Source organism: Stegostoma tigrinum, chromosome 4 (assembly GCF_030684315.1).
Source record: "Stegostoma tigrinum isolate sSteTig4 chromosome 4, sSteTig4.hap1, whole genome shotgun sequence".
Taxonomy (NCBI): Eukaryota; Metazoa; Chordata; class Chondrichthyes; order Orectolobiformes; family Stegostomatidae; genus Stegostoma; species Stegostoma tigrinum.
The window spans coordinates 7,173,786-7,199,027 of NC_081357.1; the positions used below are offsets into that span (position 1 = coordinate 7,173,786).

The following is a 25,242-nucleotide window of genomic DNA, read 5'->3' on the forward strand; positions in this document are numbered from 1 at the left end:
ACCATCTTTTATGCCCTCTTACTTTGACTTGATTCCTCATCTCCTATGGGAGAAAAGATGCTGGCACCTACCCCAGTCTATCACAATCACTTAGCTCCAGCATAAGTGGCTTCTCACTCTTGGGGCTGCTCCTTAAATTACTTCACATGGTCTCATTTGACATTAAAAAAATATGAAGCCACATCAGTAATCAAGAAATCAATATGGACTGGTGTAAAAAAAAAATCACCACGTTCAACTTCCCCCCCCCCAGTGATCGAGAACGCCCTTGACCGCGTCTCCCGTATTTCCCGCAACACATCCCTCACACCCCGCCCCCGCCACAACCGCCCACAGAGGATCCCCCTCGTTCTCACACACCACCCTACCAACCTCCGGATACACCGCATCATCCTCCGACACTTCCGCCATTTACAATCCGACCCCACCACCCAAGACATTTTTCCATCCCCACCCCTGTCTGCTTTCCGGAGAGACCACTCTCTCCGTGACTCCCTTGTTCGCTCCACACTGCCCTCCAACCCCACCACACCTGGCACCTTCCCCTGCAACCGCAGGAAATGCTACACTTGTCCCCACACCTCCTCCCTCACCCCTATCCCAGGCCCCAAGATGACATTCCACATTAAGCAGAGGTTCACCTGCACATCTGCCAATGTGGTATACTGCATCCACTGTACCCGGTGCGGCTTCCTCTACATTGGGGAAACCAAGCGGAGGCTTGGGGACTGCTTTGCAGAACACCTCCGCTCAGTTCGCAACAAACAACTGCACCTCCCAGTCGCAAACCATTTCCACTCCCCCTCCCATTCTTTAGATGACATGTCCATCATGGGCCTCCTGCACTGCCACAAAGATGCCACCCGAAGGTTGCAGGAACAGCAACTCATATTCCGCCTGGGAACCCTGCAGCCATATGGTATCAATGTGGACTTCACCAGTTTCAAAATCTCCCCTTCCCCTACTGCATCCCTAAACCAGCCCAGTTCGTCCCCTCCCCCCACTGCACCACACAACCAGCCCAGCTCTTCCCCCCCACCCACTGCATCCCAAAACAAGTCCAACCTGTTTCTGCCTCCCTAACCGGTTCTTCCTCTCACCCATCCCTTCCTCCCACCCCAAGCCGCACCCCCATCTACCTACTAACCTCATCCCACCTCCTTGACCTGTCCGTCTTCCCTGGACTGACCTATCCCCTCCCTACCTCCCCACCTATCTTCTTTACTCTCCATCTTCGGTCCGCCTCCCCCTCTCTCCCTATTTATTCCAGTTCCCTCTCCCCATCCCCCTCTCTGATGAAGGGTCTAGGCCCGAAACGTCAGCTTTTGTGCTCCTGAGATGCTGCTTGGCCTGCTGTGTTCATCCAGCCTCACATTTTATTACCACGTTCAGTGATGTTCTTTCAGGAAGGAAATTTGCTATCCTAACCTGGGCTGGCCTTCGTATGATTCCAGACCCACAGTAATGTGGTTGATTCTCCCTAACTACCTTTGAATTGACCTTACTAAAGGCAGTCAGGAGTGGACAACAAATGGTTGTTCTTGCCAAAAACACCCAAATCCCAAAGAAACAAAAAGCTACGACCAATAATAAGTGTAATGAATTCACACAGGAAGTCTGATACATACAAGTTTATTATCTATGCTTTAAAATTCATTAAAAATACACTGATTGTGAGCACCATATTTGAAAAGCTGATACAAAATGTTCGATCATTCTTCACGTTAATTTTTCACTAATAAAGTACTTGGTTTTTAATATTTTCTTGAAGGAATAATTAAAGTTAAATGTTTGGAATTATCTACCCAGACAGCAATGCTGAGCACATCAAAATTCAAGGCCAATAGATTTTTGAGCACTTATGACACAGGGAAAGCAAACCAAAGCAAATTATTCACTATCACTGGTTTTGCAACACAGTGATCTTAAAAGATTCAATGATCCTCAAAATTGCCCAATTGTTCCTAACCAGACTTTACAAATAACAAATCTTGGACACATTTACAACCAACAAAAATTAACAGTGTATTAATCATGTAACTTTACTAGAACATAGATAAACAGGGATAAATTAAACAGACAAACAAAAAAAATTCTTGATTTGCCAGTTAAATAACTGTTTCAACAATGAATACTAGACCTTCATGAAATCCTTTGATGGAACGTATTACAAGAATGTAAGACTGTACGCTTTGCTTGAATTCTAAAGTAACCGGTCAATGCAAACAGCTTCTGCAGATTGCTCAAGACTTCTACCTATTTCTTACAACTGGGATTCTTTCCTTAGAGCTTTCAAAAAGTTGATAACTGGAGGATAACGAGACAGAACAAAAAAAAGATTCCCAGTCCGATAGCTTCTGAAGCAATACTGCCTCCATCCTGTCTGGTCACAGCCAATTTACTCTTTGTTTTCTCTTTATTTTTTAATCTTGTCTGCAGTTAGCAGGCCAAAACCAGTTCTCCCTTGACCAATTCAACACTCAACTCACTGCCAGTCCATAAGCATAAGCATATGGACGTATCTGGAATAGTGTAGGTTAGATGGGCTTGAGATCAGTATGACAGGTCGGCACAACATCGAGGGCCAAAGGGCCTGTACTGTGCTGTAATGTTCTATAACACTTTGATGTGAGTTTGTCTATAGTGTTCTTAGAGCAGTACCTAACCTGCATTATTTTTCTAGACCAATTTCCAATAGAAAACATCAGTCTTTTGTTCTTTCCCTTTTTTTAAACAAAGTAAGCTGAAGTTCAAAGTTCAATTCTCAACTGTAACTCAGTTCCAAGCCAAACGTGAGAAAAAAAATTTTAAATGGTGATGGTGTCAACAGCATAAACGGAATCAAGAAATAGGAGATTGGAAGGAATCTGGGGTTGCAGAGCTGCTAAGTCAAGATTTTATTAAAATGGTGGAAGGGGTTGCACAGCTCATATGGCCTACTCCTCTTAGTTTCTACAGGAGCAGTTATCATTATGGACCTTGACTCTCATGCTGCCCTCATACAGGGCAGTTATAGATTGGTTCAAAGCAGTTCCTCTGGATAGCTTTCAAGAGAAGAAATTAGAGCTTATTCCCAATTTTAGACCAAGGATACAAAGACCAACTATCATTGACCAAATCAGGCACTCTGACCCTTTCTGCTTATTTGCCAATGTTAGCTCAGTTTGCAATGCAGTAGTGTCCTCAGTCTGGGCTCAATTCTTGGACCAAAGGTTACCACAAAGGACTCTGCTTCTCAATCTCTCCCTATGCTTAGGCTTGGTAACTCTCAGGTTAACCACCAGTTGTCTCTCTCGAATGAGAAAGCAGCCCTATTTACCAATAAGACAAGGGTGACTTTACCTTTATTGAGCAATGTAATTCCTAACTAATTTACTGACAGCCTAGTCACTATTATCTTCCACTTAAAACCAATTACCTCACATTTTCTGATCCAATTTGGCAATTTGATATGTTACCAAATCCTTACCTCTAACCTAATGTCTAGTATCATGATTAATATCTCCTTCCAATGGGAAGGGTCACCCAGACAGGCCCAATTGAGATAAAAACTTACAACTGTACTATTTTTCCTCCAAATTGAAATAATAGGCTATTCAAGTCCAGTCCTTATAATTTAAAAAGTATGTACCACCTAAATATTGCAGAAAGTGGCACCTACTATTAAAAAGGTTTATACATTAATTAATGAAATCCCTTGATTGTTATAGGTGCTTGAAACCAGATATAGTCATCATGGTTATAACTCGGCTGCTCAGTTGATGTAAAGTTCACTGTATCACATGCCAGGTTAATAACCAGCTTCCTGGTGCGGTTTGGAATTCTGTAGTTAAGTTTGGGTCGAAACCACTGAACTCCACAATCCCTGTGTCCTTGGACAAGTAGCACAGTGTTCATCAAAGGAATGGATTTCAATTCGTTAAAGATGTCCTTGACAAAGAGAGTGTGGAAAAGTTTTCGGATACAAGAGACTGTTTTCAAGCTCTCCTCAGTGCTGCCAAAGACAATCCGCTCCATGTTGATCTCATACATTTCCTTTGGATTAACAATACTACCACCCAACAGAATATGCACACAAGGAACCAGTGTCAGCATGAACATTGCCTCCAAATTCTGGAAAATCTCATTGAGCTCAGACAGTACCCTCTGAAATTTCTTGCAATTATTCTGTTCATTTCTTCTTGAATGTGGCAATGTGGAACTGTCTGCCTAGGAGAGTAAAAACAATGTGATAATTCAATATACAAGCCTGTATCATGGGGAATCTTTATCCCCACTTTCCAAACTCAGCAGAATGACATTTCTCTAACGGTTAATAGCTGGGAATGTCATGACACTGCTGTTTGTTACATTAGTTTTCAGGTGCAGTAAGTAATGAAGAAAGCAAATAAAATGTGATGGTTTATTGTGAGTGGAGTTGAATACAAAAGTAATGAGGTTACGCTTCAGTTAAACAGGGTATTGGTGAGACCACATCTGGAATACTGCGTACATGTTTGGTCACTGTACTAAGGGAAGGATGCTAACACACTGGAAGTAGATCTCAGAAGGTTTACTAGGCTAATACCTGAAATAAGCCTTTGAGGCCAGGCTATGCCAAAATCCTCTGGAGTTTGAAAGAGTCAATTAACTGAAACATACTAGATCCTGAGGGGACTTGATTGGGTGGGTATTGAAAGGATGTTTCCTCTTGTGGCAAATGGGACCTGATTTATACTGGACATCTGGTCGGCATGGACAAGTTGACTGAAGGGTCTGTTTCCATGCTGCATATCTTTATGAATCTAGAACTAAGAATGAAACTTTAAAATAAGGAGTCATCCATTTAAAACAAATCAGAAAACCATTTGAAGGGTCTAGGCCTGAAACGTCAGCTTTTGTGCTCCTGAGATGCTGTTTGGCCTGCTGTGTTCATCCAGCTCCAGACTTTGTTATCCAAGAACTGAATGTCTTTGGAATTCCCTTCCTAAAAAGGCAGTGGATGCAGAATCTTAATTTTTTAAGGCAAAGATACATAGTACAGTATTGTTATACCAGATATATTGATATACTAGAACATATTGATATACATAGAACAAGGAGCTTTGACCCACAATATTGGGCCAAATGTGATGCCAATTCCTTCTGTTTGCCCTTGGTCCAATCCCACTATTCCTTGTACATTTATGTGCTTTTATAAAAATCTCTCAAATGGCCCTACTGTATCTGCCTCCACTGCCACTCCTGCAGGTTCCACACTCTTACCGCAATGAGAAAAAAACCTGAACCTTATAATCCTTTTGCATTTTTCTCCTCTCACCTTAAATGCATGCCCATTTTTAATAGGGATTTCAACTCTGGAAACAAGACTTTGACTGTCAAATCCTATCAATGCATCTCGTAATTTTATAGACTTCTAGCAAATCTCTCCTCAGCCTCTGCCGCTCTAGAGTCAACAACTGGAGCTTTTTCTAACTTCTCCTACAGCTCATACCCTGTACTCCAGGCAGCATGCTGGTAAACCTCTTCTGCACCCTCTCCAAAGCATCCACATCGTTCCTGTAATGTGGTGACCAGAACTGAATGCAATCTTCTAAGTCTACTGTAAGAAGAGGTGACATTTTAGGTCAGACTTTTTTTACACTGATAAATCTTTGGTTCTCTCAGGACCGTGACTTGAAAGGAATTCAGGGATTTAGACATATATATTAATCAATTAAGATCTTCGAACTGACTAAATCTTGTTTGTTTAATACAATCTCAATGGTGTGAACTTTTGATCTTTTACTTATGAATTCTGTGTCTGATACTACCTTTCTCACTAACACCTGAAGGAGGACTGAGGGTCCGAAAGCTTGTGTTTTCAAACAGACCCGCTGAACGGTAACCAAGATAACGAAATGTGGAACACAGCAGGCCAAGCAGCATCTTAGGAGCACAAAAGCTGACATTCCGGGCCTAGACTCTTCATCAGAAAAGCTTTTGTGCTCCTGAGATGCTGCCTGGCCTGCTGTGTTCATCTAGCTCCACACTTTGTTATCTCAAATTCTCCAGCATCTGCAGTTCCCATTAACTGTGAACTGTAATCAAGTCTTTCTTAAATAATGTCACAATATTAGTTACCATCCAGTCTTCTTGCACCACATCCCTGACTATTAATGGTACAAACATCCGATAAAAGGATTCTACTATTTCTTCCCTAGCTACTTAGGGCATAGCCGGAATATTGAATGCAGTTCTAGTTGCCATTGTATAGGAGGCAAGTTATTATACTAGAGAGACTGCAGAAGATTAATACATGTATTATAAATTTATATACTAGGCTTGTTTTCCTTCAAACAGAAAAGACTAAGATGTCCAAGCCTTTTCCCCCTTAGTAGGGAGAGTAATAACTGGGGATGGGGGAGGGGGGTGCTGCAGCATTAACGCAAGGGACAGGAGGTTTAAAAGGGATTTGAGGAAAGTCTTTTTCACTGAGGGTGGTGGGAATCTGGAACTCAGAGCCTGAGAGGGTGGTACACGCATGAGCCATCAAGAATATGAGACGCCATCTCTACGGGTCAAATGCTGGGAAAATGGGAATAGATGGGTGTTTGATGACACGATGGACCGAATGGCTGTCTTCTGTGCTGTCGATCTCAATTCAACGAAAGGGAGGCACAGCGGGCAGACTACTGCAGCCAATTGCCCTTCCTAGCCCCAATCCATTTGAGGATGATAGTGACGGAGCAGTTTTACTCACCAGGCCAGAGTCAGTCCGACTGAAGAAAGCCAGTTGTTGATAAGGGAGTGGTAACTGCTGCCTCTGGTACAGGACATGTTTCAGGAGCTCACACACCAGTCGGCAGCAGCTATCCGCACTCACCAGTCCAGGGAACAGAACTGGTAATTCATCACCTTCCCGCTCTGAGCGACTTTCCCTACTACCATCGACCGCCATCGTCAACTGCCCGGCCACAGCCGCCATCTTTAGCCATACTGCGCTTGCGCACACGCAACCCCACCAGCTCCCTGACCGTTATTTTCGATTTGAATCTCCCGCTCCTGTCGCGATCTTTCATACTGGCGCACCCGTGTTTAAAAATACTGAGCGTGCTGCGGTTGTGCGGGGCCATCTTTAATATTGGCAACGGCTGTGAGCGTCTTAGGGAGAGAGGAAAAGTGCATGCGTGGAGAGCGTAGTGGCAGCATGGGTCTCGGCATTTATTTTTGTGGGAGCATCAGGGGTGGGAGGCAGGATGTGGACATTTACTGTCGGATTATCAACTACTTGAAGAAATTTGGACGCGTTTTTACTGAGCATATCGGCAACCCGGATTTAGTGGAGAAAGGTGATTGAAAATGTTTGGTGGCAGAGACAGCGCGGGGAGGTTGGAGGAAGAAATTACTGAGTGAATGACCCACTTCTAGGGTGAGCTTTAGAGAAAATGTCCGTTTTAGGGTCCCCGCTTGAGAGGATTTGTTTTATTATTGTCACCTAGATATAGTAAAACGTTTTTATTTTGTGTGCAGTACAGGCAGATCATACCATACAATGTGCATTAGGATAAGAGAACAGAGTACAATGTTACAGCTGCAAAGTGCACAGAGAGCGAGACTGACGTTAAATTTAATGTTTGAGAGGCTCATTCAGAAGCTTAATGTCAGAAGTCACACCATGCCAAAAGGTTTATTTGAAATCATAAGCTTTCAGAGCACGGCTCCTTCGTCAGGTGAAGTGAAGATGAAGGAGCACTGCTTTGATAGCTCGTGATTTCAAGTAAACCTGTTGAATTATAACCATCCAGCCTCACATTTTATCATCTTTGAATTATAACCTGGTGTCTTCTGGCTTTGTCCACCCCAGGCTGAGACTGGTACCTCCACATCGGAAGTCGAATAACAGCTGAAAAGAAGCTGTTCTTGAATCTATTTATATACGTGTGCAAACTGTTATTTTCTGCCAGATGGACAAGAGTATAACTGGGGTGGGAAGGGTCTGTGATTGTGTTGGTTGCTGTCCTGAGGCAGCAGAAAGTGTAGATGGAGTCAATGAGTTAAAGGCTGATTTTTGTGATGAACTGGGAAGGGGAATTGAGGGAGAGAGAGGAGGAGGAGAAGGGGAAAAGCGAAAAAGAGAGGAAAGCTGGAGAGAGGGGGTGTCTCTCCTTTCATCAACAACCCCCACCCCCCATCACTGTCACTTTTTTGAGTTGGAACAGGCACAGTGCATGTGTGTGATCTTTCTGCAAAGAACATGGTCCAGTGTATTAATAGATGGCGGCTTCTATCACATGGAAATACACTGTGCTGACCGGCAATCCCAGTTTTGTTGTGGTTTTAATTTTCTGCCCACTCAAGATTATTTAGCAAATGTTATTTAATTTCAGTCTTAGCCGACAAATGTCGGCTGGTTGCTGCAGTGGTACCTTGTTGTGAACAGCTGGAGGAAGTTACTATGTTCAGCCTTTGTACTTACCGTCACGCTGGCACTGAAATTCATATACCACATTGATGGCTTGTGTGATTGGAAGAACCTCTTTTTGGCTTGACAACAGCATCCTGTTAGTGATGAACATCAGTTGTGTTTCTACTGCACAGTAGCAGCTTCAAACAGCTAGTTGAATCTGCTACTCAAAACTTTGACATTCTTTACACATCCTGGGAAATCTGATGTAGACTGGGAATTTTGCAGGACCACGGATGAGTTTGTATAATCTGAAATGGAAAATTATTGGACAGTCTAGCCATCATCTTACAGGATGACTATCATGCACTGTATTTCAGCATGAAGCTTACATGGTGAGCAAATGGCTTGTGCACTATTAATGAGGTTGCTGATATGGCCACCACTTGCCAGAAACATTTTGACCTCTGATAATGCAACATCTGCTTGGTATTGCACTCGAGAGTTATCTTTGTCCAGTGATCTGTCAAGTGGAACCATGCAATACAGACAAGAGTGGCGTCAACTGAGCTGCATTGTCAGGATTTGGGGCAGGAGTGTGCGTTAGGTCTTGAGAGAGACACACACACTGTAGTTGTGTAGGTGATGGCAAGGATGAACAGCACCAATGAGTGAGAAAGTGGGCGTGAGGCAGCTCGGGGTGATTTTTCCTTTAGTGAAAAGGAAATGAAGGACCACTTGTTTATAATTGGATGTGCTAGTCTTTCGGTGAAATTAGTCAGCTTGCTCGTGTATTTTAATTGATTTGAAACTTAGTATTCATTCTTTATTGGGTAATTGGCAGGCGAAGATGGAGTAAAGTCTGGAGATAAATATATCCACGATCGAGATTTGAAGTGGCTACAGGAGGCTGATGGTGAGTTTAGTTTGTAAATAAATGCTCTGTCCCTAGCCAAGCTGTCCCAGGACAGCCACAAAACTGACCAGCAAATTCCCACCCCGTCAGTTTACTCTCGATCAGCAGTAAAGTCATAGAAGTGTCAGCAACAGTACTATCAAGCAGCATTTGCTCAGTGATAACCTGTTCACTGATGCCCAGTTTGGGCTATGCCAAGACCTCTCAGCTCATTACAATCTTGGTTCAAACATGTACAAAAAACCGGTGAGGTGAGAGTGACTGTCCTTGACATCAAGGGCAGACTTGATTTTTACTGATTGGCATCAAGGAGCCCTAGAAAAACTGGAGTCAATAGGAACACAGCTCCTCAGATACTGAAGTAGTTCACCTCTTTGCGGTAATATCCTGGACAATACCCTGGTTTGGGATGGTAACTGGCAAGATGAAGTGCAGGAATTCTCTAAGGCTCCTTAGTCAGCACCTTCCAGAACCCACAAATAAAAGCAAAATTCTATGGCTTGAAACAAACACATAAATGCTGGTGAACCTAGCAAGTCTGGTAGCATCAGTGGATAGAGAAACAAAATGATGTCTGTTTCTGAAGATGAGTCATAATGGACTCAAAACGTTCAGTCAGCCAGCACTTGTACCTTCCAAACCCACAATCAATTCCATCTAGTAGAACAAAGGAAGCAGATGTACAGGAACAGCACCATCTATAAGTTCTACTCTAAGTCGCTCACCATCCTAATTTGGAAATATATCACCATTCCGTCCATGTCGCTGGGTCAAAATCTTGGAATTCCCTTCTAACTGCAGTTGATTCATGAAGGCAGTTCACTACCACCTTCTCAAGGGCAATTAAGCATGGGCAGTAAATGCTGGCCAAGCTAGAGACTTCCGTATCCCATGAATATGTTTAAAGAAAATGGTGCAGGAGATATCTCTGATAACAAGGTGTAGAGCTGGATGAACACAGCAGGCCAAGCAGCATCAGAGGAGCAGGAAGGCTAACTTTTCGGGCCTAGACCCTTCTTCAGAAATGATCCCTTCCTCCTTTGGAGCGACATGTAAGCTGTGGAGTTGGAGGAATTGGTGAAGTCACTTCTAGAGTACTGTGTGCAGTTTTGGTCTCCTTCAGTCAGGAAAGGTCTAGCTGCTGTAGAGACAGCGTGTGTAAGGTTCATCAGATCAGTGAAGAAATTACAGTTGAGTTATGAGGAGAGAATGACTCCATAAGGCCTTTATTTCAGGTGTTGAGAAGAACAACTGGTGATTTAATTGAAACATGTAGGATGGCACATTGACAGCGGTTGGCACAGCTGCCTCAGCATCAGGGATGAAGGTTTGATTCTAGCCTTGGCAAATGTCTGTGTAAAGTTTGCACATTTTATTTGTATCTGCATGGATTTCCTCCCACAGTCCAAAGATGTGCAGGTTTGGTGGATTGGCCATGCTAAATTGCCCATCGTGGTCAGAGATGTGCAGGCTAGGTGGGTTACACATAGGAAATATGGAGTTACAGGGATAGGTGGGGGTGAGATGAGCCTGGGTGGGATGCTGTTTGGAGAACTCAGCAGGCCACTCTGTAGGGATTCTGTATGACGTACCGGAGGAGCTAGGCAGCGTGAAGAATGAGAAAACTGATCGATTGCCTGGAGAATCTAGAGCTATGGCTCAAGTGGGCTACCAGCCCTGAGGCATCGATGGCACAATCCTGCCCTTGGAGATTAGATGCCAGCACCTGACCCCAGCCATTCCCAGTATGGCCTGGACAATGTTCAGACCTCGAAGTGGCATCACAAAATGGACACGTTTGGGAATTGATTACTGGGCCATAATTCCAGAATAAGAGATCAGGCATTTCAGACTGAGCTAATGAGAAATCTCTCCACTTTAAAAGGTTGTTAATCTGCAGATTGCTCTCTTCCCGAGTTGTTGATGCACAGGTATTAGGTTTATTCAGTAGAGAGGCTGATTGATTTTGAGAATGGGGGAAATTGGAAGTGGTAGAAGATCAGCCATGATCTTACTGAATTGCAGGACAGGCTCAAGGAGCGGAATGGTCTGCTCTTTATTCCGTGTTCCTTTATTTCTTAAAGGAAGACTAACGTCCCATTAGCTATTTCATTGCTCTTTGTACCCAATCCCTTGTCTTACTGATGTACAATTGGACTCCAGAATCCCCATTGCTGTTCCACAGTCCAACACCATTTCCAACATTGTTGATCCTTTTTTCTTGCATCAAAAATAGATGACCTTTAATTTCTCCATTTTAGACTCCAACGTCCGTATATTTAAAGTCTAGTGTGTAACTTGCTGCTTCCATTCACAGGGTATTGTATTTTCTAATCTGGAATCTTTTGCATACCACACTTCTCTGCTGTGTCTTCCTTTATCCGAATGTGCCTTGCTGCAGCTCCCATTCAGTGGCCCCTGTGAGGGATGATGGTTAATTTCTATGCACTGCTTTCTAATTTACATAGATGGTTAGGTTCTTCTAAATGATGAAATGTTTTTCTCCTTGACAGTAATAGTGGCAGAGGTTACCCAACCTTCCTTGGGTGTTGGTTATGAAATTGGAAGGGCTGTAGCTATGAACAAGAATATTCTGTGTCTGTTCAGATCATCATCAAAATATAGTAAGTATTTGGAACTTAAACAATGGGAAATCTTCTAACGTGTATTGAAGGACTTGGTACATGTTACTCAATATGGAAAGTAGATGGACCAGTAGTAAAGATAAATTGGCCTGCTGAACCAATCTGGTTTGCTTTACAATCTAATGATGGACACAGCTCCCTGACAAATTACATAATTTAGAACAAGTAATTACATAAATGTAGCTCCTATACTCAAAATGCACAAGACTTATAAACTCAAGATTACCTGTTTTTTAACTTGTTCTCAAGATGTAGGCAAGACGACCATTTATTGCCCATGCTAACTGTCACCAGGAAGGTAATGGTGAGCCACCTTGACCCACTGCTGACAACCTTGTTACAATCCTATTAGAAACCATTAACATTGAAAGAGGAAATCTGGATGCTCTCAATCAACCGGCAGTGTTGCACCATTTCATTGCACATCTTTTTAACAGGTCTTGCTGTACACAGGCAAATTATAAACATCATTCAGAATTTGTTTTATTTCTCCTTTGCATTCCAGTCATATCATTGTAAAACTCTATCTATTAGATTGTATTCTTCCATTAGTCATATGGTAGCACATCCCCACCCTGTTTCTTTGTAGACCTCATGATTATGGATCCCTCACTCCTTATTCAGATTGCTGGTAGATATCCAACTGCCCTCCCAAAGCTTTTCAAGCCAACTCTGCTTCTTGTTTTCAGCCACAAAGTGCTGTAAAAACGATTGAAAAATTGTTCCTTCAGCAGTAAACTGCATTCCAGGTACCCGTCCTCTATCAAAACCCAGAATTGTGAGCTTCTGTCAGCAAACACAGAGAGTCATGGTCGTACAGCATGGAAACAGGCCCTTTGGCCCAATTCTTCCATGCTGACCAGTTTTCCTAAACTGAACTAGGTCCGTTTGGCCCATATCCCTCTAAACGTTTCCTATCCACGTACCTGTCCGAATGTCTTTTAAATTTTGTAATTGTATTCGACTCTACCACTTCCTGTGGCAGCTCGCTCCATACACACACCATCCTCTGTATGAAAAAGTTGCTCTTCAGGTTTCTTTAAAATCTTTTGCCTCTCATCTTAAACCAATGCCCTCTAGTTTGGACTCTGCTACCCTGGGGAGAAATACCGTGGCTATTCACCTTCTATTTGCCCCTCATGATTTTATAAACCTCTAAACCTCAGTCTCCTGTGCTGGAGGGGAGAAGAAAGTTCCAGCCTCTCCTTATGACTCATAACACTGCCCCTCCACCCCACCACCACCACCACACCCCCACCCCCGGGCCTTGGAAACATCATTGTAAATCTTTTCTGAATTATTTTTCTTGTTCCAATTTAATAGTATCTTTCCTATTGTAAGGTGATCAGAACTAAATGCAGTACTCCAAATATGCCCTCACCAATGTCTTGTAGATCAGTTACATGACATCCTAATTCCTGTACTCAGTGCTCTGAACATTGAAGCCAAGCATGCTAAACACCTTCTTCACCACCCTGTCTACCTATGACGCTACTATCAAGGAACTACGCACCTGCACCCCTAGATCTCTCTGATTTGCAACGCTCCTCAAGGCCCTACCATTAACTTTGTAAGTCCTGCCTTTGTATCTTATCAAATTGCAACACCTCACATTTATCTGAATTAAATTCCATTCCTTGGCCCACAGGCCCAGCTAATCCAGATCCTGTTTTATTCTTGGGTAACCACCTTCGCTGCCCATGATACCACCAAAATTGGTGTAATTTGTCAACTGATTAAACATGCTCCCTATATAGAACATAGAACATTACAGCGCAGCACAGGCCCTTCGGCCTTCGGTTGCGCCAACCTGCGAAACCAATCTGAAGCCCATCTAACCTACACGGAAAGTTATCATCCATATGTTTATCCAACGACCATTTAAATGCCCTTAAACTTGGCGAGTCTACTACTGTTGCAGGCAGGGCATTCCACGCCCTTACTACTCTCTGAGTAAAGAACCTACCTCTGACACCTCTCCTATATCTATCACCCCTCAATTTAAAGCTATGTCCCCTTGTGCTCGCCATCACCATCCGAGGAAAAAGGCTCTTACTGTCCACCCTATCTCATCCTCTGATCATCTTGTATGTCTCTATTAGGTCGCCTCTTAACCTTCCTCTCTAACAAAAACAGCCTCAAGTCCCTCAGCCTTTCCTCATAAGATCTTCCGTCCATACCAGGAAACATCCTGGTAAATCTCCTCTGCACCCTTTCCAATGCTTCCACATCCTTCCTGTAATGCGGTGACCAGAACTGTACGCAATACTCCAAGTGCAGCCGCACCAGAGTTTTGTACAGCTGCAACGTGAAAATTTCTGAAAGCTCTATTCTAAGTGACAGTCCATTATTTGAAAGACATTAAACAGCTCTGTACCCTGGCTTATTTCCAGCTGACAGTATGAACCATGAACATCCAGTCCATCTCCTGCAGTCCATAAAAGACTGCCTGCGTGTTCAATTCCATGGTGTGTATGTATGTTCTCTGCTGGCTTTGCTACATCTGGCCTCAGCAGCTGGGAACAGGGGCTGGGAACACTTCTGATTAGTATTCTCGGATTTCTGCTGAAAATGCTAAAAAAAATGCACCTTCGATGGTTGCAAGATGTTCCAAAGTGTTTGAGGGCCATTGATGTATTTATTTTTGAAGGTTGTCATTTCTGAAATGCAGGAAATACAGAAGGCAATTGGTAGATGATAAGCTCCTACCAGATGAGTATTTTTTATGATGTTGACTGAGGGATATTAATCAGGATACCAAGAATGATTCCTCTTAACTCTTCTTCAAAATATTGTGATGTGATATTTTGCATCTTCCCAAGAGGGTAGACAGCGTTTGGGTTAAACCTCTCATCCCCCCAGTTACTACACCGGGCGGACCGTCTAAACTCTCGCCCCAGATCTGGAGAGGTGAGAGTGCTATCCACTCAGCCACAACAGAAACGTTCACGTGCGAGTATGTCAGCCAAGGACAGGATGGGGCTTACATCTAATGTGCCTCTTCACTGTGAGTTGTCACTTAGTAAATGCCGCCTGGGCTCAGACATGAGAGTAACTGACTCATGCAAGATGGAACACCTCTGAGCGGGAGGAAACACAAGAGTGAAAAATCAAATTACAAAATGTCAGTTACAAAAATCAAACAACTGGTCTGTAATCTCTGTCATTCCCAACAGTCAATCCATTTACCCCTCAGTTTGCTAAACTAATCCATGAGAATCTACCCACAGCCTTTACTTACAGATGTAGTGATTTCGAATTCTGCCAAGATGGACAAGGTTCTTAAGGTCATCGTGGTGGAAAATCTCACAACTACAAGTGTCCAAGTGAGGATTTGCAACTGTCACAAGTTTTCTCCCATTCACTGTCTGAATTTTCAAGTAAATCGTTGATATAAATAATCAACATCAGTGAACCCAGCACTGATCCTTATGGCACACTGCTGGTCAATGGCCTTCAGTCTGAACAACCTCCACCCTCAGTCGCCTACTGTCAAGCCAACTTTGTTTCAAATCACGTAGAGATAAGCAAAATAACTCAAATCAAGGCTGCATCTTGAATAAATATGTTTCTGGCAAAATGACACATACAACCAAGCTGATTTGCATCAGTAGGTTAAGAAAGTAACCGCTGCTCAAGTGTGATACTTGTAAAAATGTTACATTATGCATTCAGTCAGTAAATAGTAAACAGAAATTCTAATTCAACGAGTGAGCTGATCCTCATTGCCTGGTGTACAGGTCAGAGTCCTTTATGCGCTACCTCTCTGTTCAAGACCTGGACTGCAGGATCTTGCTTGAGAGGATTCGGTGCTGTTCACTTTCCCTGAATTCTGTTTTCTATCTTCTATACAATTCCAGCATAGTATTAAAACTTGGGAAAACTCAATGGGTTCATGGATGTCCTTCATGTAAGCTACCTGCCACCTCACTAACAGCGTTCCCACTTCTTCTTGCTTCTGCATGGACCTCCAAGACCCCTTCATGACCATGATTTCCAGAATTCTTTCAGCTCTTTAAATTGGTCAACCCAACTCTCTCTGAAAGCAAATGTTCTATTTTAATCCAGTTTGGACTAAGTGACTGCAGACCTACAGCAATCTGGTTGGCTCTGAACTGCCTTTTGAATGGATTGTTAAACACTTTTAGTTGCATCTTCAAGAGCTCACCACCACCTTCTCAAATACAAAAGGTAATAACTGCAGACCTTGTCAGCCACATCCACATCCTGGAGGAATGAAGTTCCTTTGGTGTGTTGCTGAAATGAAAGGTATTAGAAGTGCCAGTTCCTTTTAGCCCTTCACTAGTAGGTAACTATTAATACCCTTTAAAGTCACCTGACAAGTTACTTAGTTTAACACGGTGTGAAGCTGGATGAACACAGCAGGCCAAGCAGCATCAGAGGAGCAGGAAAGCTTCGGGTTGAGACCCTTCTTCAGAAATGGGGGAGGGGAAATAAATAGGGAGACGGGGCAGGGAGATAGAAGATGGATAAAGGACAAGATAGGGTGACAGGAGACAGACAGGTGAAAGAGGTGGAGTTAGAGCCAGTGAAGGAGAATGTGGGAGGGGATAGTTTGGTCCCCTCCCCTGACCGCATCCCAAAACCAGCCCAGCTGGTCCCTGCCTCCCTAACCGCTCCTCCCACCTCAAGCCCCACACCCATCTCCAACCTCATCCCACCTCCTTGACCTGTCCATCCTCCCTGGACTGACCTATCCGCTTCCTAACTCCCCACCGACATTCCCCTTCACTGGCTCTAACCCAGCCTCTTTGACCTGTCTGACTCCTCTCACCCTATCTTCTCCTTTATCCCTATTTATTTCAGAATCCCCTTCCCTTCCATTTCTGAACATAATAACTAGGAGCAGGAGTAGGCCGTTCGGCCCTTTGAGCCTGCTCTGCCATTCAATAAGATCACGGCTGACCTCTTCATGGACTCAGATCCACTTACTCACATTCTCACCATATCCCTTAATTCCTTTATTGTTCAAAAAAAAACTTTAGCTTTAAAAATGTTTACTGAAGTAGCGTCAACTACTTCACTGGGCAAGGAATTCCATAGATTAACAACCCTCTGGGTGAAGAAGTTCCTTCTTAATTCAGTCCTAAATCTGCTCCCTCTAATCTTGAGGCCATGCCGTCTTGTCCTAGCTTCACCTGCCAGTGGGAACATCCTCTCTACTTCTATCTTATAGAACATAGAACGTTACAGCACAGTACAGGCTCTTCGGCCCTCGATGTTGTGCCGACCTGTCATACCGATCTCAAGCCCATCTAACCTACACTATTCCATGTACGTCCATATGCTTGTCCAATGACGACTTAAATGTACCTAAAGTTGGCAAATCTACTACCGTTGCAGGCAAAGCGTTCCATTCCCTTACTACTCTCTGAGTAAAGAAACTACCTCTGACACCTGTCCTATATCTTTCACCCCTCAATTTAAAGCTATGCCCCCTTGTGCTCACCGTCACCATCCTAGGAAAAAGGCTGTCCCTATCCACCCTATCTAACCCTCTGATTATTTTATATGTTTCAATTAAGTCACCTCTCAACCTTCTTCTCTCTAAAGAAAACAGCCTCAAGTCCCTCAGCCTTTCCTCGTAAGACCTTCCCTCCATACCAGGCAACATCCTAGTAAATCTCCTCTGCACCCTTTCCAAAGCTCCCACATCCTTCTTGTAATGCGGTGACCAGAACTGTACGCAATACTCCAAGTGCGGCCGCACCAGAGTTTTGTACAGCTGTAGCATAACCTCTTGGTTCTGGAACTCGATCCCTCTATTAATAAAAGCTAAAACACTGTATGCCGCCTTAACAGCCGTGTCAACCTGGGTGGCAACTTTCAAGGATCTGTGTACATGGACACCGAGATCTCTCTGCTCATCTACACTACCAAGAATCTTACCATTAGCCCAGTACTTTGCCTTCTGGTTACTCCTACCAAAGTGCATCACCTCACACTTGTCTGCATTAAACTCCATTTGCCACCTCTCAGCCCAGCTCTGCAGCTTATCTATGTCTCCCTGTAACCTACAGCATCCTTCGTCACTATCCACAACTCCACCGACCTTAGTGTCGTCTGCAAATTTACTAACCCATCCTTCTACGCCCTCATCCAGGTCATTTATAAAAATGACAAACAGCAGTGGACCCAACACCAACCCTTGTGGTACACCACTAGTAACTGGTCTCCAGGATGAACATTTCCCATCAACTACCACCCTCTGTCTTCTTTCAGCAAGCCAATTTCCGATCCAAACTGATATATCTCCCACAATTCCATTCCTCCGCATTTTGTACAATAGCCTCTTGTGGGGAACCTTATCGAACGCCTTGCTGAAATCCATATACACCACATCAACTGGTTTACTCTCATCTACCTGTTTGGTCACCTTCTCAAAGAACTCAATAAGGTTTGTGAGGCATGACCATACCTTCACAAAACTGTGCTGACTATCCCTAATCAATTTATTATTTTCTAGATGATTATAAATCCTATCCCTTATAACCTTTTCCAACACTTTACCAACAACTGAGGTAAGGCTCACTGTTCTATAATTACCAGGGTTGTCTCTATTCCCCTTCTTGAACAGGGGAACCACATTTGCTATCCTTCAGTCATCTGGCACTATTCCTGTAGACAATGACGAGTTAAAGATCAATGCCAAAGGCTCGGCAATCTCCTCCTTGGCTTCCCAGAGGATCCTAGGATAAATCCCATCCGGCCCAGGGGACTTATCTGTCTTCACCTTCTGAAGGATTTCTAATACCTCTTCCGTGTGAACCTCAATCCCACCTCGTCTAGTAGCCTGTATCTCAGTATTCTCCTCGACAACATTGTCGTTTTCTAGAGTGAATACTGTTGAAAAATATTCATTTAGTGCTTCCCCTATCTCATCTGACTCCGCACACAACTTACCACTATTATCCTTGATTGGGCCTAATCTTACTTTCGTCATTCTTTTATTCCTTAAATACCTATAGAAAGCCTTAGGTTTTACCTTGATCCTATCCACCAACAACTTCTCATGTCTCCTCCTGGCTCTTCTGAGCTCTCTCTTTCGTTCTTTCCTGGCTACCTTGTAACCCTCAAGCACTCTAACTGAGCCTTCACATCTCATCCTAACATAAGCCTTCTTCTTCCTCTTGACCAGAGATTGCACCTCCTTTGTAAACCACGGCTCCCACACTCCACAGCTTCCTCCCTGCCTGACAGGTACATATTTATCTAGGACACACAGGAGCTTTTCCTTGAATAAGCTCCACATTTCTAATGTGCCCATCCCCTGCAGTTTCCTTCCCCATCCTATGCTCCCTAAATCTTGCCTAATCTCATCGTAATTGCCTTTCCCCCAGCTATAACTCTTGCCCAGTGGTATACACCTATCCCTTTCCATCACTACAGTAAACATAACAGAATTGTGATTGCTGTCACCAAAGTGCTCACCTACCTCCAAATCTAACACCTGGCCGGGCTCATTACCCAGTACCAAATCTAATGTGGCTTCGCCCTTTGTTGGCCTATCTACATACTGTGTCAGGAAGCCCTCCTGCACGCTCTGGACAAAAACTGACCCATCTATAGTACTCGAACTATAGTGTTCCCAGTCAATATTTGGAATGTTGAAGTCCCCCATGACAACTACCCTGTCTCTCTCACTCCTATCGAGAATCATCTTTGCTATCCTTTCCTCTACATCTCTGGAACTATTCGGAGGCCTATAGAAAACTCCCAACAGGGTGACCTCTCCTTTCTTGTTTCTAACCTCAGCCCATACTACCCTAGTTGTCGAGTCCTCAAACATCCTTTCTGCAACTGTAATACTGTCCTTGACCAACAATGCCACTCCTCAGCCCCTTTTACCATCTTCTCTGTTCTTACTGAAACATCTAAATCCCGGTACCTGCAACAAACATTCCTGTCCCTGTTCTATCCATGTCTCCGAAATGGCCATAACATCGAAGTCCCAGGTACCAACCCATGCTGCAAGTTCTCCCACCTTATTCCGGACGCTCCTGGCATTGAAGTAGACACACTTCAAACCAACTTCTTGCTTGCCGGTGCCATCTTGCTTCCCTGAAACTTTATTTCGGACCACCCTACTCTCAACCTTTCCTATCCCCCTGCTGAATTAGTTTAAACCCACGCGAACAGCCTTAGCAAACTCCCCCCCCCCCAGGATATCGGTACCCCTCTGGTTCAAGTGAAGACCATCTTGCTTGTAGAGGTCCCACCTACCCCAGAAAGAGCCCCAATTATCCAAGAATCCAAAACCCTCCCTCCTGCACCATCCCTGTAGCCACGTGCTCAACTCCTCTCTCTCCCTATTCCTCGCCTCACTAGCACGTGGCACGGGCAACAAACCAGAGACAACAACTCTCTTCATTCTAGCTCAGCTTCCATCCTAGCTCCCTGAATTTCTGCCTTAAATCCCCATCTCTCTTCCTACCTATGTCGTTGGTGCCAATGTGGACCACGGCTTGGGGCTGCTCCCCCTCCCCCTTAAGGATCCCAAAAACACGATCAGAGACATCACGCACCCTGGCACCTGGGAGGCAACACACCAACCGTGAGTCTCTCTCGTCCCCACAGAACCTCCTATCTGTCCCCCTAACTATGGAGTCCCCAATGACTAATGCTCTGCTCCTCTTGCCCCTTCTCTTCTGAGCAGCAGGGACAGACTCTGTGCCAGAGACCTGTGCCCCACTGCTTTCCCCTGGTAAGTCGTCCCCCGCAACAGTATCCAAAACGGAATACTTATTGTTGAGGGGCATGGCCACAGGGGATCCCTGCACTGCCTGCCGGTTCCCTTTCCGTCCCCTGGCCGTAACCCATCTGCCGTTTTCCTGTACTTGAGGAGTGACTACCTCCCTGTAACTCCTCTCAATAACCCCCTCTGCCTCCCGAATGATCCGAAGTTCATCCAGCTCCAGTTCCCTAACACGGTTTTCAAGGAGCTGGAGTTGGGTGCACTTCCCGCAGATGTAGTCAGCAGGGACACTAGTGGTGACCCTTACCTCCCGCATTCTGCAGGAGGAACATTCAACTGCCCTGACCTCCGTACCCATTATTCTAAATTCCCATTCTGTTAAAAAATAAAGAATAAAAAATAAACTTGTTACCTTACCATTCAGGCACACAGAACCTTTTTTTTTGGTTCGAGGAGGAGGATGGATGGGAGACATTACCCGAGTAGTGTTTTGGGTAACACAACCACACAAATATATTACCTCACTCACTCACCAGTCCCGTGTCGGCTCCTGCTCAGCGTCCCTCCGCCTATTCACGAGGTAGGCTTTTTAAAGATTCAAAAACATTGACTCACCAGCTTCCCAACAGGCTCCTGCTCCAAGCTCCCGCTCGCGCTGCTGCTGCAACCAGAAATGGGATCTATTCTGTTCATAATTTTATACGTTTCTATAAGATCCCCCTCAATCTTCTGAATTCCAATGAATATAATCCCAATCTACTCAGTCTCTCCTCATAAGCCAACCCTCTCCACTCCGGAATCAACCTAGTGAACCTCCTCTGCACCCCTTCCAGTGTCAGTAAGGAGATGAAAACTGCACACAGTACTCCAGGTGTGGCCTCACCAGCACCTTGTACAGCTGCAATACAACCTCTGTGCTTTTAAACTCAATCCCTTTAGCAATGAAGGACAAAATTACATTGGCCTTCCTAATTACTTGTTGTACCTGCAGACCTTCTGTGATTCATGGATAACGACACCCAGGTCCCTCTGCGTAGCAGCATGCTGCAACTTTTTAAAATTCAAGTAATAATCCCTTTTACTATTACTCCTACCAAAATATATGACTTCACATTTATGTACATTGTATTCCAGCTGCCAGACCTTTGCCCACTCACTCAATGTATCTATGTTCCTCTGCAAAGTTTCACAGTCCTCTGCACACTTTGCTCTGCAACTCATCTTAGTGTCATCTGCAAACTTTGACACCCGACACGTGGTCCCCAACTCCAAATCATCTGTACAAATTGTAAGTAATTGTGGTCCCAACACAGATCCTTGAGGCACGCCACTCGTCACTGATGGCCAGCCAGAATAGCACTCATTTATCCCCACTCTCTGCTTCCTGTTAGTCCTGTATCCATGCTAGTACTTTACCCCTAACTCCGTGCATCCTTATCTTATGCAGCAGCTTCTTGTGCGGCACCTTGTCGAAGGCCTTTTGGAAATCTAGGTACACCACATCCACTGGGTCCCCATTGTCCACCTTGCTCATAATGTTTTCAGAATTCCAAAAGATTTGTCAAGCATGACCTGCCCTTCATGAACCCATGCTGCGTCTGCCCAACGGGACAATTTCTATCAAGATGCCTTGCTATTTCTTCCTTGATAATAGCTTCAAGCATCGTCCCCACTACAGAGGTTAAGCTAACCGGTCTATAATTCCCCATTTTTTGTCTACCTCCCTTTTTAAACAGTGGCGTCACATTTGTTGTTTTCCAATCTGCTGGGACTGCCCCAGAGTCCAGCGAATTTTGGAAAATTACCACCAGTGTACCTGCTATTTCTCCTGCCATCTCTTTTAGTACCTGGGATGCATTACATCAGGGCCAGGAGACTTATCAATACTTAGCTCCATTAGCTTGCCCACCACTACCTCTTCCGTAATAATGATTGTTTCCAGGAACTCACCTACCTTCATCTCTTTGTCAATTACTGGCTTGTTATTAGTGTCCTCCACTGTGAAGACTGATACAAAATACCTGTTCAATGTCTTGGCCATTTCATCGTATCCCATAACTAAATTCCCATTCTGATCCCCTAAAGGGCCAATGTTTACTTTAGCCACTCTTTTTTATTTTATATATTTAGAGAAACTTTTGCTATCTGTCTTTATATTCTGTGCTAGTTTTTTTCTTATGTTCTATCTTGCTTTTTTTTATAGCTCTTTTTGTGGCTTTCTGTTGACCTTTAAAGTTTTCCCAATCTTCTAGTTGCTGTTCTTGGCCACTTTGTATGCCTTCTCTTTCAATTTGATAGCCTCCCTTATTTCCTTAGGCAACTATGGCAGATTATCCCTTTTCTTACAGTCCTTCCTTTTCATTAGAATATACTTTTGCTGAGCACTTTGAAAAATTGCTTTGAAAGTCCTCCACTGCTCATCAACTGTCCCACCATAAAATCTTTGTTTCCAATCTACTTTAGCCAAGTCCTCCCTCGTTCTATTGTAGTTCCCTCTTATTCAAGCATAGGACCCTGGTATTAGATTTTATCTTCACACTCTCCATCTGTATTCTAAATTTAACCAAACTGTGATCACTCCTTTCAAGAGGATCCTTGACTATGAGATCATTAATTATTCCTGTCTTATTACACAGGACCAGATCGAGGATAGCTTGCTCCCTTGTCGGTTCCATTACATACTGTTCCAGAAAACTATCAGGGATAGAAGGGTCTCGACCCGAAATGTCAACTTTCCTGCTCCTCTCATGCTGCGTGGCCTGCTGTGTTCATCCAACTTCACACCGTGTTATCTCAGATTCTCCAGCATCGGCAGTTCCTACTACCTCTGTAACAAGTTACTCAATTTGTTTTATTCATTCACAGAATGTGAGTGCTGCTGGGCTGGCATTTTATTGCCTGTCCCTTGTCGCCCTGGTGAAGGTGGTGGTGAGCTGCCTTCTTGAACCACATGCTGTAGGCAGACCAACAATGCTTGTTAGGAGAAAATTCTGGGATTTTTTTTACCTAATTGTCCAAGTGAAAGCCACCACCATTTCAGACGTGTAGAGATGTGCAATAAATACAACTTCCCTTGTGTCAGTCATATGCAAGGTATTAGTTCACTTATTTGATCAAGCTGTTGATTGTTAATTTTTTTTTCCTGGCGCTTCATGGAAAATGCCAACTCATTATAGATGAAACACGTGCAGATCCATGACTAAAATGCTGTTTGATTTGCCCCAGACAAGCCACTGATGTTGAGACACCCCCTCAACAAAATTGCTTAGTGCCTTGTTCCACATTAACCTTGTAGATTTAAGTGATGAGTCACTGAGTTATACAGATCAAGTGTGTGTCAGACCTGTCAGATGAATATGGCTTTTAGTTGACTTATAATATCTCTGGCAAGATGCATAAAGTTTCTGCCTTGGTTTCTTATCTAGTTGCCTTTCTTTAGGAATGTGGTGTCAGCTGAGTTGCTGTTTGCAAAGTAAAAGCCTCTGTCTTGTGAATAATGACTATTCTGTGGTGGGAGTGACTAGTCAGGGAAACAGAATTTATCTTTGTGTCACCGCCTTTGATACACCGGTGCAGTTGCTGTACCATGACCTAACACCACGAGCAAGTGTAATTCCAGTTGTGAACAGAAAACAGTTACAAAAATTGAAAGGAGTTATTACTCAAACCCGTTCTGTCTCAGTTCTTTCAGCAATGATCCGAGGGGCAGAAAATGGAACCAACTTTCAAGTGAAGGATTATTCTGAAGAGCAAGTGGAAACTATTCTACAGCAGTATTTTGAAGATCACCTACGGGCATGAGTAGTAAACCGTCCAAAAATAATTTTCCTGAAGAGTGAACTTCTACTCAAGAATTGCTCATGTCTAGTATTTGTGCTTTCTACTCTCCAGACAAATAAAATACTCAGCCTGTCAAATTGCATTATCAGATCTCTGAAAGCCTTTTACATCTCAAACAAAAAACAGTATTGCTGGCTTGGCCAACATTTATTTCCAGTCATTACTTACTCTGGAGGAAGCAGGGATGAACTGCTTTCTTGAATTGCTGCAGTCAGGTGATTATACCCTTGATGCTGTTGGGGAATAAATTCCTGGATTTTTACGCTGAAACATTAAAGGAAAGCAATTATATTCCAAATCAAGGTGGAAAGTGGCTTCAAGGGGAATTTGGTGTTCCCATGTATTTTCTGCCCTTAACTTTCCAGAGGGCAGAAATTGTTGGTTTGGAAGGTGCTGTTAAATTGTGTGTATTCTTTCTCTGTGGATAAAGCTTACAGGGCAATTGTCTATGTTCTGAAGCACAAACACGCCTTTGGTCCTTTGCTAGGCATGTAGTTAGGGCCTAAAATCTTTGTAATGTCCAGTGCTTTCAGCCATTTTTCTATCAATTTAAGTAAATTGAATTGATGGTAGATTGGTTTGTAATGCTAGAGATCTCAGAAAGAGGCCAAGACAGGCCACTGATGCAGCATTTCTGGCTGAATGTGGTTGCAAATGATTTGGGCTTTTCTTTGGCATGAAATGTTGGGCCTCTTTTTATTTAAATTCATTCATCAGCTGTGACTGTTGCTAAATGGACCAATCTTAATTGCTCATGAGA

At 43.7% G+C, this 25,242-nt stretch overlaps 2 protein-coding genes across 2 annotated transcripts; one reads left to right on the forward strand and one right to left on the reverse strand.

Moving 5' to 3' along the window:
* Window positions 1-1,671: 1,671 nt before the first annotated feature.
* mad2l1bp (MAD2L1 binding protein) lies at window positions 1,672-6,947 on the reverse strand. The gene is made up of 2 exons (XM_048531123.2): window positions 6,722-6,947; window positions 1,672-4,209 (listed from the first exon to the last, which is right to left on the reverse strand). Exons 1-2 carry the CDS (start codon window positions 6,944-6,946, stop codon window positions 3,685-3,687), a joined length of 750 nt encoding a protein of 249 aa, XP_048387080.1. The 5' UTR covers window position 6,947; the 3' UTR covers window positions 1,672-3,684.
* A 153-nt stretch (window positions 6,948-7,100) lies between these two features.
* dnph1 (2'-deoxynucleoside 5'-phosphate N-hydrolase 1) lies at window positions 7,101-24,564 on the forward strand. The gene is made up of 4 exons (XM_048530504.1): window positions 7,101-7,310; window positions 9,210-9,281; window positions 11,795-11,905; window positions 24,325-24,564. The coding sequence occupies exons 1-4, from the start codon at window positions 7,145-7,147 to the stop codon at window positions 24,441-24,443; spliced, it is 468 nt and encodes a 155-aa protein (XP_048386461.1). The 5' UTR covers window positions 7,101-7,144; the 3' UTR covers window positions 24,444-24,564.
* The last annotated feature ends 678 nt before the right edge of the window (window positions 24,565-25,242 follow it).

Bases quoted from the DNA above. Each gene is read 5' to 3' on its own strand.
- mad2l1bp (XM_048531123.2), bottom strand. From the start codon at position 6,946: ATGGCGGCTGTGGCCGGGCAGTTGACGATGGCGGTCGATGGTAGTAGG. The intron at 4,210-6,721 runs GTGAGTAAAACT...TTACTCTCCTAG, and splicing joins GTCGGACTGACTCTGGCCTG to GCAGACAGTTCCACATTGCC.
- dnph1 (XM_048530504.1), top strand. From the start codon at position 7,145: ATGCGTGGAGAGCGTAGTGGCAGCATGGGTCTCGGCATTTATTTTTGT. The intron at 9,282-11,794 runs GTGAGTTTAGTT...TCTCCTTGACAG, and splicing joins GTGGCTACAGGAGGCTGATG to TAATAGTGGCAGAGGTTACC. The intron at 11,906-24,324 runs GTAAGTATTTGG...GTTCTGTCTCAG, and splicing joins CAGATCATCATCAAAATATA to TTCTTTCAGCAATGATCCGA.